This window comes from Podarcis tiliguerta (assembly GCF_965153285.1).
Source record: "Podarcis tiliguerta genome assembly, chromosome: 7".
Taxonomy (NCBI): Eukaryota; Metazoa; Chordata; class Lepidosauria; order Squamata; family Lacertidae; genus Podarcis; species Podarcis tiliguerta.
In genome coordinates this window covers 48,902,846-48,921,270 of record NC_139540.1, presented here as the reverse complement: position 1 = coordinate 48,921,270, position 18,425 = coordinate 48,902,846, and the positions used below count along the sequence as shown (strand labels likewise).

The 18,425-nt window shown below is 38.9% G+C and overlaps 1 protein-coding gene across 8 annotated transcripts in view; it reads right to left on the bottom strand.

Annotated features, from left to right (window-relative positions):
- Positions 1-11,004: 11,004 nt before the first annotated feature.
- CEP192 (centrosomal protein 192) overlaps positions 11,005-18,425 on the bottom strand; it is a 49,066-nt gene continuing 41,645 nt past the window's right edge. For all 8 annotated transcript variants that reach the window (XM_083449766.1, XM_083449765.1, XM_083449769.1 and 5 more), the window contains 7 exons: positions 18,013-18,092; positions 17,329-17,424; positions 14,974-15,093; positions 13,361-13,479; positions 12,734-12,842; positions 12,206-12,264; positions 11,005-11,418 (listed from right to left, as the gene is read on the bottom strand). In XM_083449766.1, coding sequence (XP_083305892.1) covers positions 11,283-11,418; positions 12,206-12,264; positions 12,734-12,842; positions 13,361-13,479; positions 14,974-15,093; positions 17,329-17,424; positions 18,013-18,092 — 719 coding nt within the window. In that variant the 3' untranslated portion in view covers positions 11,005-11,282. The remainder of the gene's footprint in view (positions 11,419-12,205; positions 12,265-12,733; positions 12,843-13,360; positions 13,480-14,973; positions 15,094-17,328; positions 17,425-18,012; positions 18,093-18,425) is intronic.

The following is an 18,425-nucleotide window of genomic DNA, read 5'->3' as shown; positions in this document are numbered from 1 at the left end:
AACAGCTTTTTAACAAACTGTAAGGGAATAGCCAATAACAATCTCAAAAGGACTGAGTAGGTATATTTTGATTCACAAAAGTAATACTAGGGTGCCAAATAAAATAAAGAAAGTCCTGTTTAGCAGGTTAATGAGAAAATCTTTCACAAGGGTTAGCTTGAATTCTTTTTTCACCTATCTGCCATCTCCACATAGCAACAATACGCCACTTTCAGAAAATTCTGCCAAGCCTTCATTAGCCTTCATTCTGCATGCCAGTGTACGACTATGTGGTTATCATATAAATATTACCTCATAATTATGTATTTTCACTACATTAAAGTTTATTTTAATGTATGATGATTTAGATGAGAATATTCAGTGTACATTAGAACATAATTTGGAATATGACTTCTGCCGCTTGTTTGTGTTTATGTTTATAATACAAGGGCGGGGAATCACTTTATACAATAATAGAAACTACTGACCGCTACACACGTTTGCTCTACCATTCTCCCAAAGTGTACAGTATTGCACAATCCACTGTATGCAGCAAATCCCAATGACATAATTGCATTTGTAATTGCCTATAATTTCTCAAGGTCTTTGGGGAGATGTAATTTTATTTTTATTTTTTGGTCCCTACTGCCATTTGATTTGACAGTTGGATATGATTTATGGGCTTTGTGGGGAGGGTTTATATACTGCTTATTGCAATTTTAAAATGTTTGCTATACACCACCCTGGGATCCTTGAATGAAGGAAGGTTATAAAAATTTGAAATACATAAATAAATATGTTCCAATCCCTGAGACAGTTTGAACACTTTCAGGGCTTACATCAGATATTCTTAAAGTTACAGTACTCACTTGGGAAAAGGAAGAAACAGATCAACAAAGCCAGACAGGTTCCCAGGAGTCAACTATTACAGAAAAGAGAAAATAACAGAAGTCTACTCTTGTTACCTATATATGTAAACAAAGACCCCTCAGCACATCTTCAAGAATCCATAGTCCATCCTAGAAACCATACAAAACGACTACAAAATGTTGTGCAATGTTGGATTTCTGGGTGATACCTATGACCCCCCCCCCAGTATCAATTACTCAGTTTGGGGGCCCCTACAACATTATTATTTATTATTATTTATTAAATTTGTATACTGCCCTATACCGAGGGTCTCATAGCGGTTCACAGGATAAAATCATGATATAAAAACACAGAACACATGATCAAAATAAAAACAAGAACAACCCAGTTGCTTTACAACTTAAATGCAAATTTAGCATATTCAAATATTAAGCATATTTATAAAATGCAGGGTTTGTGCTACCAAGCCGTAGAAAACAACTACAAAACCTTGGCACCAGTTTGGAAGGGACTCAAAATTTCAGGGTTTGTAGTCAATGATTTCTATAGCTTCTCGTTGTTTATCCCACCCAAACCATGCATTATCAATCAGTTTCAGAGGAGCCCTACAGGAAGAAAAAGGGAGTCATGCAGGTGATTGTTTGAGGTAGGCTTAAAATATGCAGGCATGAAGGGAGCCACTTCAGAAAGGTGGGCTAATGGCTTGGCAGACTAAGAAAGTTTTCATCTTCTTCATCATCATCATCCTCTTATACTTGACCAGCTTGGGCGGGGGGACCATGAACCCTGCAAGCCACTCCTGGAGTCTGGAGTCTTGTAGTACCGCCTTTCCTTATCATCTCCAGCTGAGGGCATGTTTGCCTTTGCTGAGACCATTGGCTTTCATTTGTTGTCATTCACTGCAATCAGACTGAATAGGAGCATCCTAAAACTGCAAGCTGCATCTCCTGGCAATTTGGTTCTTCTGGCGCAACTTTATATTGCTGCCCAGTGCTCTGTTTCAAAATGGTTATGGGGCTACTGTGAGAATTTAGATAATCCGGAAGTGTGGGTGGCTGAGTTATGTATAATTAGAGCTATACTGTTATACTCAAATAATAATAAAATATAGAAAAGGATGTTTGGCCACAATTCCCAATTTCACTTCTAGGTGGCCTTCTCAGTTTCTTCCTCTTTTTTTAAAAAAATACCCAGCATGAACTACATTACAATTCAATTGCCATTGCTTCTTTTACATTCATAACTGTGTCTGTGTCTGTTAAAATAAATGATTTTTTAAATTTAAAAACGGCATTAGCAAGATTCCGGTTGCCCTTTGCTTTCATTTGCATGTGTGTGTGTGTGCATATGCATATACATATATTTCTAGTTGTTGCGCCATGAGAAATTATCTATCTATCTATCTATCTATCTATCTCATGATGCAACAACTAGAGCTGAAGTGCAAATCACTCCTTTAACTAAGACTTGTGAGAAAAGTAGAAGTTGGCTGGTACAACATAGATCACTACCATCCTTGCATACATTCTCATACACTTGTCACTGTGGTTGTCACCTGTACACTATTGAATACATACTGTAGGGGAGGTTCAATGTTTACATTGAATTGTTAGCACATGTCATTCCAAATGTTTCCATTCCTGCTGTTCACTGCAAGTTCTCCGTAACTAAGAATTAGTGCCCGAGTTTGATTTTTCCTGCTCCCTCTCAGTCCCTTTTCCTTTTGTGTTGTGTCTCTTCAGTTGTGAGCCTGAGGGCAGAGACTGTCTCATTAATATTGGTATGCTGTTCTGGGACTCTTTTTTTTGGCTGAAGAGCAGGATTAAAATGCCAATAATAATTCCTTTATAGATACAGAATCTGAGCATTATTGTCCCATTATACTGCTTTCATTAAATATATTTCAAGTCTCTAATAATTCTTTTCCTTGTTTGCCAGATAAACTAAATCAATTCAATTTCATTTATAGTTTTGGATACACAAGAGTATTATTTATACAAAATGATAGTGTGGAGCTATATGAGAATCATTAATTCAGGGAATCAGGAAATACTCTGCTGTTTAAAATTAGATTTCACTATTGCCTTCAAATCAAAAAGAAAGAATAGATTTAAATGTAAGCTAAGCAAAAGTATAATCTTTCCCACAAAACCTTCTTCCGAATCTTTTCAAATGGCAATAGAAAAATGTACAGTGTTTTAATAGCTCTTACGCATTGAAAATGTAACATGTTTATTTAGTAATGTTGAAAGAATTTTGAAATGGCAGACAGAGGGGGCACAGGGTTATTTATAATCCCTTTGCAATTCTGCAAGAATATATGAATATGCTTCTTTTTAAACAAAGGATCATAAATATATAAATAAAGTGAGCTATTTAATAGCTTCCCTCTTTCAATGATCTGAAATTCACTAATGTAGGTTGGTTCTTTTACCATGTTCTCTTTTCTTTTCTTTTTTGCTGACATAATATTCCGGATTATAATGGTAATTATTGCTATTTAAAGTTTACGTATATTCCAACGTATTCTTGTAAACTGTGCAATTATGGTTTGGATGTAAAAGGAAAAATAAAAAGAATAAATAGCTATATATTTATTCTGTGAAATTGCACTCAGGGATAAGTTCCTTGTTTGTATTCACACCATCGAACATACATTCTAAACTACACTGTTCCTTTGCCAATTACACCCACACATCTGCAGACCTCCCCACTGATGCCAGTTTCTGCTTTAGTTAGTAATATATATTAGATGTGTAGGAGATTTCTTGTTAGAGCAGAATGCAACCAAAACATTTTTTTAAAACTATGATTACAAATAAAATGCTATCTAGTAGAAGAAGCAGGAATATGAAGGGTTTTAAAAAACGATAGGTAAAAATTCAGTACTGGGTTCAGATGTATAATATACATTTGAATCCTGATTGAGATTTCTAGCAGTCACAAAAACCTTCCATGTATTTTTGAATAATTTGCTGCTTAAAAACTTTCCTGGACCTCCCAACCACGAAGCAAGCAGGAACAAGGCAGGAATTTATTGCTGTTAAAATCACTACCACCACCCTCCCAAGAACACTCAATACATATTACTTAATTCATTATTCAAATAGAGGTTAACAAACAATCTAACTTTATTCTGCAGTTATCAGCAGTGAAATTGGTCTATAAAAGGAAAGTCTTATTCATACACATGAAAGAAGGATGCTGAAGTTTATCGATCATCAATTATAGTCTCAACTACATAGGGTTCACTATACCAAGAATGTCTTCAGCCCTTCCATCCATCAGTTATAGAATATAAATTGTAGCAATGTTTTTACAAACCATACTGAGGTTTGTTTCTGGCTTGGTGAAGCACATAATGAATCTCTGTCAGGGAAACTAACATTTAATATACTGTAAAGCAAAAGCTTTCTTGGAAGAAGTGCTGATGAGTTCATAGATAAATTCCTCCTTTTAAAAAATAAAAGTTTTTTAGGTTCTTAAGCCAAGGTACCACTGTATAGGATACCCCAAACCATAGCAACATTGCCTAAATAACTAATCTGTCAAGGGTGTGGCCCTTAATATAAGGTTACCAGACGTCCCCGTTACCTGGGGACAGTCCCCGGATTTACAAATCAGTCCCCATGCAAAATCCATTGAAGTTGAAAAGTGTTCCCGGATTCATTGAAAAAAATATGGCAACCTTACCTTAATAGCTTGAATTAGCTTTTTGGAGCCTGAGTAAACAGGAAAAGCCCTCAACACAACATGTTAAAACCTAATTGAATTATCTATTTAAGTTCTCTGAATTTAAGAAGTTGTGTAGGAAAGCAGCATTTCCAGGGTAATCAAGATCTGCACTATATATTTAATGCACATTTAAAACCTGTGTCTCCCTTCAAATAATCCTCACAGAGCTATAATTCCCAGCACCCTTAGCAAATCTCAATTCCTAGGATTATTTGGGGGAAGCCATGTGTTTTAAATATGCTTTGAATGCATGGTGTGGCTATAACTACCATCTTGTCTACAAGCTGCAGTTGATCTACTGGTTGCCAGCCGAGTTCTTAGGATTCTTCAAATCCTAAATTTCTTACTGTGTAACTGACAAGCATTTGTCAAACATGCTTTGAGAGGCTGAAGGATTTGGATTATTTCTCTCCGTATGATTCATGTCATCAAAATGCTGGATTTTGGTTTGGGTAAAGTAGCTCCATTGTGTAGCTCTATAACTGTAAGGCAAGAATTAGCAGTAGGGTCTGTTTCTTCCCTGTTCCCATGTGAGTCATTTGCTAACATGGCATCTTAGACTGGCCTGAGGCATTCTGGAAGTGGAGAGCAAACAAAATGGGTTTTAATGCACTTGTAAGAGGGCACTTCAGTTTAAAACTTTTTTTCTCCCCCCCTTTGTCTTTTAGCTATTAGGTGGCTAAATGGGAACTCCTGTGGGCTTTTGTCTGCAAACCATATGAGAGCATAAAAGCTTGGAAAACTTGGAGGAATTTTGAAGCGGGTTCACACTGCTTCATTGAAAGCGTGGGTGGTTTTGAAGTTCAAATGGCTCTCGTCACCAGGAGCTAAAAACGGGGGGGGGGGGGGTAGCCAATTTGAAACAACAACAAAGGCAGCTTTAAAAGCCTAATAATGCATTGTGGTGAAAATATATGAAATTGAAGCCTGACACATGAAATTTCTCCGAAAGTTCTGTACAGAATCAATAGTGAAAAAGAGGTGGATTTGCTATTTTTTATTGAGTCCCAAAGGTATGCTGGATCCTAGTTTGCCTGCATCTGTGTTTTTCCAATCATATCAGGCTAATATATTTCACAATACCCTTCAGAAAAAGGAGGAAAACCACCGGGGGGGGAAATAGCATGAATTTTAATTCACATCAAGTGGTGCCAAGCCAAGAAATGATGCCTCGCTGGTCTTAGAAACCTTCACAGACTTTACAATGAGACGTCAATTTTTGCCTTTGAGAAAGCTAATGCACAGTGCCCACCAGGACCAGCTCTACAACATTCCGGCTGCCAATCATTACAATAACCAAAGAGAGCTGTGTGTGAAATCCTGCCATTGATTTTTACATTAATCGCTGGCACACTCTGCTCTTGTGTTCCGCTCCGATGACTGCAACCCTAATGGGCAGAGGTGGTAAGAATGAAAAGGTACTGATCTGCAGAGGTCAGCCAGAACGGAGGACTTAGGTTATACTGCTTGTGAATCCAGGGCCTGAGAAGTATGAAACCACCACACCTCATCTTTAAAAACTCCCGAGTACTGAGTCTGTTGCCAAGCCTTTACCATTAATAGCCCGTGCAAATAGATTTGTCTAAGGTTACACAAGAACTAACAGTTTCTGTTAGTTGTTATGTGTGGCTCCATCTTACAGCTGTCTGGTATGCATAGTTGCACTTTAAGCATTTTCCCAACAACCTGTGAGCCACTTACCTGTATGCTTATCCCACAATACTGGGGGGGCAGGCCTGAAGAGCCCAACCACGTGGGAAATTCTGATTAAATGGGTCTGTTATTAATATAGTGTCAACTGCATCAGCATTTGCAATGTATACCATGCACATTTGACTGACAGGCTAAAACAGGTGAGATGTGTCTTCAATCCTTGGTGAGTTAGGGACTTCCCCTGCTTGTGAAGCTCTGGCAGATTCAGATGAGGCCAATAGTGGGTCAAATGGTCAAGAAAGCAGTTTCTGCATGTGCTGTAGAGGGAAGTGAGGGGCAAGTGGGGCCTGTCAACCTGGGAAGATAGCCCAACTATGAGAAAGAAAACTCTGATCTTAAACCTCCACTGCCTTGCAGAATATCATCGAGAGAAGAAAAGGCTAAGGAGTAAACCTACACAAATCCAGAGAGAAGTCCCTAAGATGGTTGGATGGCACCTTGTACACCTCCTTCTGGCAACTCCTGCAGCTAAGCTGGTTTCCTTTGGACCACATCAGTGAGGCCGAGAGGGGGCACTTGTTGTCTGGGCAGCCCAGAATCTCCATATACACCGCCCAGGCTTACGCCCAACACTTAGGTGTTGCTATCGCAGTAGTTTGACTTCACCCCCAGAGGCGAACTCCATTGTCTCGAGACAAGTGGATGCCAACAATGGTTACACCCACAGCATACGTTTTGACATACACACCCCAAATCCTGGTAACTGTATTTTGTTAAGGGTACTGGAAATTGTAAACTACAGTTCCCAATATTATTTGGGGGGAGCCATGTGCTTTAAATGTGTGCTAACTGTGCTTTAAATGTACAGTGTGAATGTGACTTTCAACCACCAGTTCTGTGTGATTCACTTATGTGTAAGTTGCTCTGACATGACTGAAAGTAATGTTTAAAGAAAACAAGAGGATACCTGGAAGGGAGTGCGGAAAGTATCCACTGCTGCTAAACTCCCTAGAATAGAGAAAGTATAGCATCCGATTGCTTTATTAGTACTGGCAAAAGAAAATGGTTTGAGTTCATCTGCATTATGCATTGCAATGCCTTTCCAGTTCAGTTCGTGGGAATTTTCAACAGAAAAGTCTGCATCGGTTGTTCCTTCATCCAATACCAGGAATCCAAAGGTAGTGAACTAAATCCTTTATCAAACTGCATACAAGCAAATGGAATATTTCCTTCTGGTAAATGGAGTGACAGGTGATTAGCTGCTAAACTACAAAGGAAAACTTGATAGGCTCTGCACAGCGACAAGGCCTTAATAATTCCATTCTGTGTATGCAGTGTTCCTAACCCCACAAGGCATCCTGTTTGGTCAGAGGAAACAGTGCTGAGAATTTGACCCAACTGAATTTGCTACTAGATATTTCTCACTGCAGAGCCATTTAAGGCTTGAATGGATTTTCCAAGGAAACTTTTGTGAAAACGTATTTTTGCGACTCCATTTAGCACAAATATTCCTTGTGGGCTTATAAAACTGTTCCTAACATTTCCTGGCAGTAGATTTTAAATGTTCTGAAAAGAATTGTATTTCACTTTGAATGGGTTATCTGGCACTCGCAACACAAAATAAGCATTTGAATATTTATTGCAAGTATGCAGCATTTTGCAGAGAACACCCAAAGATCTCCACAATTATCTTGTTCCAGCTGTAATATATTAGCAGTAACCTCCTGAACAGACCTTTTGATAAAACAGTTTCTTTAACTTTTCCCCCCCTCCTGAACGCAATTTACTCCCTCATTCACAGCTCTTTGTAGCCATCTAATCTCTCTGTTTATGTCTCTGACACAGCCACAATACTCCATGACTGACATACCTGACAGCTCTGACTAGTGACAGAATGCTCACAATGAAACAGAACTCTATGCAGGATGAGTTTTACCTACCGCTAGTCTGGTGGAAATTGGAAATGAAGGTAAGAAAAGAAAGGGACTAGTTTAACCCCCTGCTGTTTTTTCTGCATTGGAGAGGACTATTTTATTATAATTACTTACCTAATGAACCAATTGTTTATTGAAGACACAGTGCGCTCCTTAGCATTTCAATTTGGATTTTTAAAAAAACGAACACAATAAAGTTTGAAGACTTGTTTCAAAAGCATATTCTGAGGCACAATTTTCTCCTTTCTTTGGCTTTCCAGCCACCTTACAGTTTTTGCCAGATGGACCTCAGGTTTACACAGGTGGCAAAGAACCTTTCCAGAACTGATTGAGGAGAGGGCCAACTTCAGGCTTAATAATTATACTTTGTTTTTGACTTGAACCTTGCGACCCACCAACCAGAGCCAGACACAGAATGATGGCACTGTGACAGCGGGGTGGGGGGATGGACTTCTGTACACTTAGAATTAAGAACCATCTTTGATGCTTGCACCAGGAATTTGTTTTTAGGAACAGAACAGATCTCTTAGTCACTGCCTACATAAATAAACACTTAATTTTCCTCCAAGCTTTCTTTGTTTCAGCAGCCTAATCTTTTTTCTTTCGTTTTTGAGGACGTGTCTTTTTTATTGATGCTTCAGTGGTACCTCGGGTTAAGTACTTAATTCGTTCCGGAGATCCGTTCTTAACCTGAAACTGTTCTTAACCTGAAGCACCACTTTAGCTAATGGGGCCTTCTGCTGCTGCCGCGCCCCCGCCACGTGATTTCTGTTCTCATCCAGAAGCAAAGTTCTTAACCTCAAGCACTATTTCTGGGTTAGCGGAGTTTGTAACCTGAAGTGTCTGTAACCTGAAGCGTATTTAACCCGAGGTACCACTGTACTGAAAACCACTCCAATATCTACCAGGAGATCCTGATTTATTTTCTGCCCATCCCTGGATAGGGACATCGGAAAACAGCACAGGTCTGTAACCTGAAGGAAAGCCACTAATAGCCATCCAGTTCCATCCGCAACAGTAATTAAAACAGGCTCCCATCCAGATGAAAAGCAAAAAGAGCCCAGTATTCTGACCACTGTTTTAGCTGTGAATCTCTGGAACACAAACAGTACCGGTAAAACAACTCGGGTCCCTAAAAGTGTTACATATATACATTCGTACCAAGACATATTCAAAATACTATGAAAGTATTTTGCAGACAATAAGCTATGTGGCACATTTTGTGTGTGTGTGTGTTTTATATAATAAAGCAGATTCTGACAGTCATTTCTAACCTAACCATTTCTAGCCTTCATAAAGCACAGAATTGCTCCAGCCTTTTATGCAAGCTATGCTGAGGGATCTTCAACTGTCTACCTCCATAACCACTTACATGGGCTGAAAATGACTGAAGCCCCACCAACCACAAAATAGTGGTGCAGGAGTGGAACAAGTAACAAAATGGGAGTGGATGGAGGTGGAGTTTAGCAAAACAACTTGGCAATGGCTGACTTTATTCTCTCTTATCAAGTCCTTCTTTTGGCCCAGTGATTTCCTTGTCACATGTAAATTTGCGAACAGTTCCATACTGCTTCTTTATTATGAGCTGCATTGAGGTTATTGCTTTTAAGCATTTGTGTTGCATGGTTGCTACGTTATTATCCCGCACACCACTTGGTGGCCTTATAGTGTAGGGTGGTCTATACAGTTCTTCATCTGATCTGTTCATCCCATAGCCTAAACCCAGCTGCTGTGCGCTAATGGGTGAATAAAGGAACATTTATTTAGAACGAAATGGCAGCAGCAGAGATGAAAGGAACAGAAAAAGCAGATACCTTCAACATGTAAGGGTCAGAGACAACCAAAGGGCCCCACTAACAAAAGCCTCTGCAAGGGAGCTGTGCCTGTGTGTGTTTGCAAACGCACATAATTGAACATACTTACAAGTCTCCTCACAGTCAACATTCCTTCATAACACAGGGTTTTTGATCTCTTCCTCCTTCAGGGCTTCTTGTTCAGTGAATGAGAATTGGAAGTGTTGTGAGCATACATGCACCCATCTCCTCTTTCCCAGTTTAGGTCCTCATGCATTTTTTTGAATGCCTTAATAGGGTTACTGACAACACGGTCATCATTTCCTGGTTTGCTTGTCATAGTTGCTTGGAGCAGTTTCAGCTGTATTGCCTGATAGTGGGAACAGAATGCTCAGAGAAGTGTAAATTACTGCACTTTTGACCCCTATGCAAACACTACTAGCAAAAACTAGCTCGAGAATATGGCCCTGGACCTGAGCGCTATTATAAATAAATAGCTTGCTACAAAGTGATTATTTTCTGTTGCTCTGAAGGAGGTGTTATAGCTGAAAGCATTCATGGGATCTTAAAAATTGTTCATTTCAAGCATGCAGTTATTGGCCAAATTAACAAGAGGTTGCTTACCATTCATAGAATCATAGAGTTGGCAGGGACCTCAAGGGTTATCTAGTCCAACCCTCTGAAATGCAGGAATCCTAACTAAATCATCCACGACAGATGACCATCTAACCTCTGTTTATGAGTTGTATTTCTTAGCTCAATTCCCGTTAGGCTGAAGTCACAACATGTTTCCTGAACTCAGTAGGCAAACCAGAAACTATACCTCAGTAGTTTTTGAGCTCTAAGCAGCTTTAAACAATATTCAACATAACAAACCTAGTGCAAATTTATTAAAACACACCAGGATTCACTTTTGAGCTACGCAATATAGGAAGGGATTTGCAGAAACTTGTAACTCTTTTTCTACTGGAATATAGAGCTGGATAGAAACAGGTAAGCCACACGGAGTTTAGTGATAGGTGCTGTAAAGCGGACAAGAATTCAGTGGAAAACTTTATTTTTTTTAAAAAAAAATGTTTAAAAACACAGTGTCATTTGTAAAGTCATAATCAATACAAAAATAAGACACAGTGCTGCTTTCAACAGCCAAAGTGCAGTAGTGTAAGTTGCATGATAACATACAAAATTACTTTATTTAAAATCACAAGCACCTCCATTTCCTACAAAATAGTCTGTGTACAACAACAAAAAAGAACCTGTCATTCAATAATTTAGTTGTGAATTCATCGCGTACTGAAAACAGTAGCTCTTTAAACTACTATTCTGCCAAACCCACACCAATGAGCTGAATGGTAAGAGTGCCACTTTTGTCTGTCTCCACCATCAATAAGCCTTTGAAAGGGCCTGCTGATACTGGCTTGAACTGTACTGGTAAGTTGCAGTAGTGGTGACATCTGCAAGAGACAAGTTTACAACAGTTAGACAATTCCTTAACAGGCTGCTTCAGTTTGAGATTTCAAGAGAAAAGTACTGTAGCTCTTTACCGTCTTTTTGGGAGCTCTGTAGGTCTGCAAGAGCCGGCAGAAAGTTCACTTGCTAACTGGCCAGAATACTGCAGTCAGTGGCATAATATTGTGTGTGGAGTTCAAACTGGTTTATCAATCATTATGGATTATTAACTGTTATCAGTAATTACATTTCTATCCCACTTACCTCCCAAAGGAGGCCAGGGCAACAAATAACAAAGCAACAAAACAATACAACTAAAATAAAAAATATTTAAGTATTTACAAACTTTTTGAATATGTAAGAACATTTAAAAGTCTCTTTGTGCCTTTGATCTTTGACATCAGCATAACCAAGAAACTTAAGCCATTCTAGAAAATGTGTGTACAGGACATAACTCAGGCATTTACTTTGAGTGTCTCCAGTGCCACAACCACATGGGCTATGCAGGGGTATCAAGACAAATGTTCCAGAGCAGCCTTTCTCAACGCGTGGGTCCCCAGATGTTGTTGAACTACAACTCCCATCACCCCTAGCTAGCAAGGCCAGAGCTCAGGGATAATGGGAGTTGTAGTCCAACAACATCTGGGGACCCACAGGCTGAGAACTGCTGTTCTAGAGACAGTCAACATGGTGCTCCCCAGATGTTGTTTAATGACAACTCCCATTCACACCAATACTCATCCTCCTAATCCAGGTAAAAGTTGAAGCTTTAGAACATTTGAGTTCACTTACCTCAAAGTATAATGGGAATGTTTGATATAAAAAGGCTCTCTGGGACATCTGAACTTCAGCTGAAATTTAACAAGAAATGGTTAAGACAATTCAGGTTACTATATTCATTAACAACTAAGCATATAGTTCCCCAGAGTTCAGCAATAAGATAAAAGATATACTGGGATGCAGGTTTAGCAAAAAGGTCTGCATCCAAAACAGTTAAGCTTGCTTAAACCCACTCCCAATTTTGTTGGATTTAGACCAGAAAAGGTTTGTAGTGTTTAAGCTTTTAATATTTGTTCAACAATCAATCCACAGCACAAGTTCCAAGATTGGGATTTACATTCAATATAGTGTACAATTTTAAAATGAAAGTTAATTGGTGTTCAGCTGAAAATGAGATGAATGTTGGGAAGTGAATTATCAGAAAACAAACATTGGTAGAAAGAAATTTAGCCCGAGACCTACTATCAGGAATTAGATGCTAAGGAGTAAGAGTTATTATATAAAAACATCTTGAAACAATACTATTAATTCTATATATACCTTGTTTGAAAAGGAGGAATAATTCCTCACAGTAATTTTCAGTGTACTGGATTCACCAATTCTAGTTGGAGGAAATTTATAAATGTCTTCCTGGGCATGTACCCCTTTCCTGTTTTTGAAAGAGAAATGTAAAAATACATGTATATTATTATATCTGTGTTAGTAATATTCTTGTAATGTATTTCTTTGAAAGCAAAGAATCAACATTTGGCACATTGTTGGAACCACAACTGGATAGTATCTTTCCTAGAGAGTCCCACCAAACCCACTTTACTGTTTAGTTTTAGGAATCCTATGAAAATGCATTTTGCAAACATTCTGTAATATTGTTGGGTGTGGGGTCTTTGATAACCCATTGTTGCTATAATTTTTTGTCTGAAGCTATTCACTGTAAAAATAAGCAAACCATCTGCTAGCCATCTAAGCCAGCTGGAGCTCCTTGGAAGAGGGTGGGATAAAAAGGAAATAAAATGGATTTCACTTCAGCATAGGAAAGAATATCACTCTCAGTTCCTCCTTTGAAGCTGAATCACCTTATGTCACGTAAGCAACAATGATCAAGTTTTACTTTGTTGATGATGAAAGAGTAGACATATGGCTTATAAAAAAAAAATCATTTTCACATACCACATTTTGTGTTCAGAGGTATTAGGGTAATCTCTTCTGAGGGTCACATCTCGAACGCTGACTTTTACTAAAGCAGCTGCGGAATCTTCATTTTTAAAATCTTCATTTCCTAAGATACCCTGATGCAAGAAACATCTGAAGTTATACATTAGTATTAGCTCCCTGAACTACAGTGGTACCTCAGGTTACATACGCTTCAGGTTACAGACTCCGCTAACCCAGAAATAGTGCTACAGGTTAAGAACTTTGCTTCAGGATGAGAACAGAAATTGTGCTCCGGCGGCGCGGCGGCAGCAGCAGGAGGCCCCATTAGCTAAAGTGGTGCTTCAGGTTAAGAACAGTTTCAGGTTAAGTACGGACCTCCGGAACGAATTAAGTACTTAACCCAAGGTACCACTGTACGCTGAACATTTTTACATGGATGTGAAAAATTAAATTCATTACTTTGAGAAGGACTACTTTTGTTGTCAAAAACAATTCTAGTGTTGAGGCAGATACACTACTAAGTGAAGATTTCACTTACTACATATGTCACTTGTAGGCTGACAATATTACAAAACTCTTCAGGCCATTGTACTGAGTAGGAAAAATGTACCACTGAAGAATCATGAGTGCAGAAGCAGGTTCAAAGTAGCACAGTTCAGCACTTAATATTGTTATCTTGTTGTTTTTCCTTCTCTGTCTGACTTGTAAGGGAGGACTTGCTCAAACAGAATGGAAGTAGCAGAATAAAGAACAGCGACCTGTGACCATTCGCTAACTAGGCAGAAGCAAGACTGGCTTTTAGGAGGTATTTTCTAACTCAACATCTAGCTGAATCATCTAATGCAGAGGGGGAGAAAGCTGACATCCTCCAGATGTTACATTTCAACTATCATCAACTACTGAATGGGGATGAGGTAATCCAACAACATTTGAAGGACCACAGATTCTCCAATCCTGTTCTTGGACCTGCCCATAAAAAGCAAGTCTAGAGTGAGAGACTAGGGTGTTGTCCGCTGTTTCAGGGAACTCTTCTCATGAGACTTTTCCAGGTGAACTGAGAGTTTGTTTAGACCCTTGGTGAGAACCCAGAAGCTAAGGGGAGGGTGTGTCAGAAGGAAAATGTACATAGATAGATAGATAGATAGATAGATAAAACTTTATATTAATGTAACATTTTAATATCTAACTGTTTTTTGGTAATATTTGCTTAAGATGTCTGTTGTTACTTCTTTTTTGTCTACCGCTTAGATATATTTTTAATATATTAAGTGATACAGAAATTAAATAATCAATCTAATCTAATCTAGTGGCTGGAGACAAAAGCACCTAGTGCTTTGGGACCTTTTTGCTACGTGTATGTCTCCTCAGAGATACCTTGTCTGGAAACAGGTACAAAGTATTTAGTATAAAGCTACAAAAGTTGTTTAAATCCTGTATGCTTTAAGCATTTAGATTAGATAAGAATATTATTATTATGGGGGTTCTTTTGTATGGAGGAGGCTAGACAAATTATGAGACTACACAAATGATGAAATGACAATGTTTCACATTACATCTCAACAAGGAATGAAACCTTGTTGAGTATTAATCTCTAATAAATAAAATAATGATCTCATTCATATACTCACCATTCCACAAAACTGAAGTCTGTGTTTGTCTTTCAAGTGAGATTCGTGAAGTGGGTGACACTCGAGATCCCAGAACTGAGAATAGTGTCCTCTGTCTCTAGGTAAAAAGGTGACTACAACCTATGAAGAAAGTAAGTTAGAGAATAAATTCTTTTCCAAATTTGACTGAATTGACAGCCATTTCTTTTGTATTCGTCAGAGTTGGCGAAAGTGCTATTCCAATCTATGTAATGTCACTGACACTACCTGGACTGCTGATACAATACCAACCCCAGGGGCCAATATTAACAAGGTGTAAGTTCCTTATCCAATTTATGTAGGTTCCCAATGATCCTGAATGATTAGTTCTACCCATGGGCCTCTAGAAGGAGGGCAGTTGCTCCCTCCAGATGAACCATAATTCCTGGATTTCTATTACTGTCAGCTTTCATATTGAAAAATACAGTTTCTAGAATTTGTAAAGCCTGATATACTATTTTTTTCCTAATTTTTGTGAGAAACTAGCCTGCACCCCTCTTTCAATATTTCACTTTGTGCCCTCTCACCCTGCCCCCTTCCACAAATCCTGAGGATGCCCATGGTTGTACCCATTTAACCATAACCCTTTTGATTATGTATGACCACTTAGGTAATATCTGGTGCAGCACAACATCTGGGAAAGGGGAGGTCTTTACTAAAATTCCCAAAGAGAAGCATTAATTCCTGCTAAGGAGGGCAGAAAAAAGATACTATCCTTCAGGAGATACCAGCCCATGAGCTCAGAGGAACGGTCAATAACTAGTAGATTCCTCCTTCAATTTCTGGGGAAGCTGGAAGATGAACCTTCATTAAGACAGCTCTATCAGTGTCTTAATGAAGACACTGCCTCTAGGTTCTGGAGCGATCTGGAGCCGGTGCGAGGAGAGAAAGGGGCGAGCCAGGGCAGCCCTGACCTTACATTGCCCTGGCCGGCCCCGCCCCCTCGCCAGCCGATTGGCTGGCCCGGGGGAGATGCATAATAATTAAGGCCGGGGAATCCCTGACTTTCCCGCGGGGCTTCCCAGCCCCGCGAGACTGTGGTCGCGGGCGAGAGCCCACAACCCCACCCCCTCTCGAGCTCGGGAGTGGCTTAATGAAGACACTGCCTCTAGGTTCATGTGACGAGATTTTCTGAAGAACAGTGACTGTCCTCACTCAGAGAAAAGAAGTTTGCCATGCGAAATATAAGGGGAGAATCGAGGGACAATTTATCCTTTACCTTTCCATTAAAAAAATTCCAAACTAAGGATAACAATAAGATCAGATGAACACACGAGACAAAAGTTGATTAAAATGTCAGCTAGTTACAAACATCAATTAGAATTGCACATTAAAACACAGAACAGCTGAGCAAAACAATTCAGCCCAGAATGCCAATTGCCTGTTTAAATAAAAAGGCGTTCGCCTGTTTATGGCAGGCCATCAACCAGTGTGGGGAGGGAAAAGGCAGACAAGCGTTCTTATTAGTGTTTTATGAATGATTTTCAAGGTACAAAGAGAGAGAATATTGAATGTTAACTTTTGCTTTGTAAATAAGCAGCTTTTTAATTTTTATTTCACTGTATTTAGTAACTGGTTCATCAGGTAAGGCCAGAAATAATGTGAGAGACACCATGTTCTTGGCCTGCTAGCAATGGGGTGTGTGTGAGGGGGAGCAAAGGCAATAGGATAGCAGCACAAAGTAAAGTAAAAATTAGATTGATCAGAGGATCAACTTTCTATTCAGCAAATTCCTTGAGATTACAGCTATAGGACCAATGCAGCCTTCAACATCCATCTGACAACCATTCTTGTTACTGGAGTTTGTAGTTTACCTGCTTTTGCAATCATCCTCGCAAGCAGTATGAATCACTAGTATGTCCTTTTTTCCTATGAAAAGTGTCACTTTCTAGCTCAGGAAGTAATTCACAATTGTGAGGGGAGTGTGGAAGAGATGCTCTATGCCACATGAGGATCCTGAATGATCTGATAAGCCCCCTTCCTGCCTTGTATGACTACAAATTCAAATGAACTAGGTCTACAAATTTATGTCATGTGACACTGCACATACAGAGTAGGTGAAGTCAACCCATATCTCAAAGTTAATTCTTCACAGTATACTCTAAGAAAAGCAAGTTTCTTCATGCAGAACCGAACAGTATTGTGTAATCTTGATGCTACTTTTTCAATTTCTTTAGATTTTTCAAGATGGATTATTGAGTAGAAGCCTGACTTCATTTCACAAAAATGCTGTTGTTATAGCCTAGAACTTTTGAAGCATTAACTGATTTTTTTTTTTTATGGAAGACAAACAGAAGTGCAGTGTATTAAGATGAAAACACAGTCAATGTGACTTACCTTTTCTTCCCCATGAGCTTTAAGAATACCAGAAAGCAATGAACATCGAAAAGCAGTATATGTGGCCCTGTAAACCTCTCCACTGTCATCTAAGCCCTGAAAGGAAATTATTAAACAGAAACACTAGTTTTACAAAGCAGCCTTGGAACATGTGCAAGTGAAGAGGGTTTTAATTGGAAACTGGGTGGTATTCAATTAGGTTTTTCTCAGAGTAGACCCATTTGAATTAATGATCATGACTCAGTTAGGTCCCTTAACTCAGCAGGGCTACTCCAAGTATAACTTAGATGAATACCACCCATTAACATGGAAGTTGTTAATTTCAGTATCTAATGATTTCATAAAAATGATTTTCCAGTTTGTTCTCCAACACCTCCATTGTGAATCTACAGTGTCCAGCACTTGTCTATCTATACAATCTGATTAAAAACCAGAGTATGCACATTTGTCTATCTACTACAAGTTGAGGGTAAGCAACCAGATCAGAAAGAGATTAATTCTTTTAAAATGTTTGAATTTTCGGTGATGCTTTTGAAACCTATTTTCCAATATTTTTCTTCCGTCAGAAGAGCTCTATTTGCGTGTTCTTGTCAGGCCAGGTCTGTTTAGATGCAAAGATGACAGAATATATAACCTGATCTTTTAAAGACAGTGTGTGTTTGTTTTTCCAGATTTTCTACTCACCTTGATATAAGGCGGTGCAAAAGATGACAATAGCCACTTCACATTTGCATCTCCATTATTTTCAATCTCTATGTACTTTTCTGGAAGAAGAAGTGCAGGCAAGTAATGTAAGTAGCAGTTATTTATCATCATCATCAAACCTTTTATTGACATCACATACAAACATTCATAGCAAGTAAGAGTTATTCTTATAAGGGCCTGTGAAGGATTTGGACCTTGTTTGCATGAACTGTGAGATAGTATATGGGAATGATTATCCTCCTTGTCTATTCATTTGGGGGTTATAGAATTAACTTGTGAAGCCTGGCACTGCCCTGGGTCTTAGCTAGGAAGAGAGAATTTCTTTACAGACAAGGAGTGTGGCAGGTCTCTTGGCTGAGAGGCTCCATGAGGTCCTATAGCCTGGAATGGAA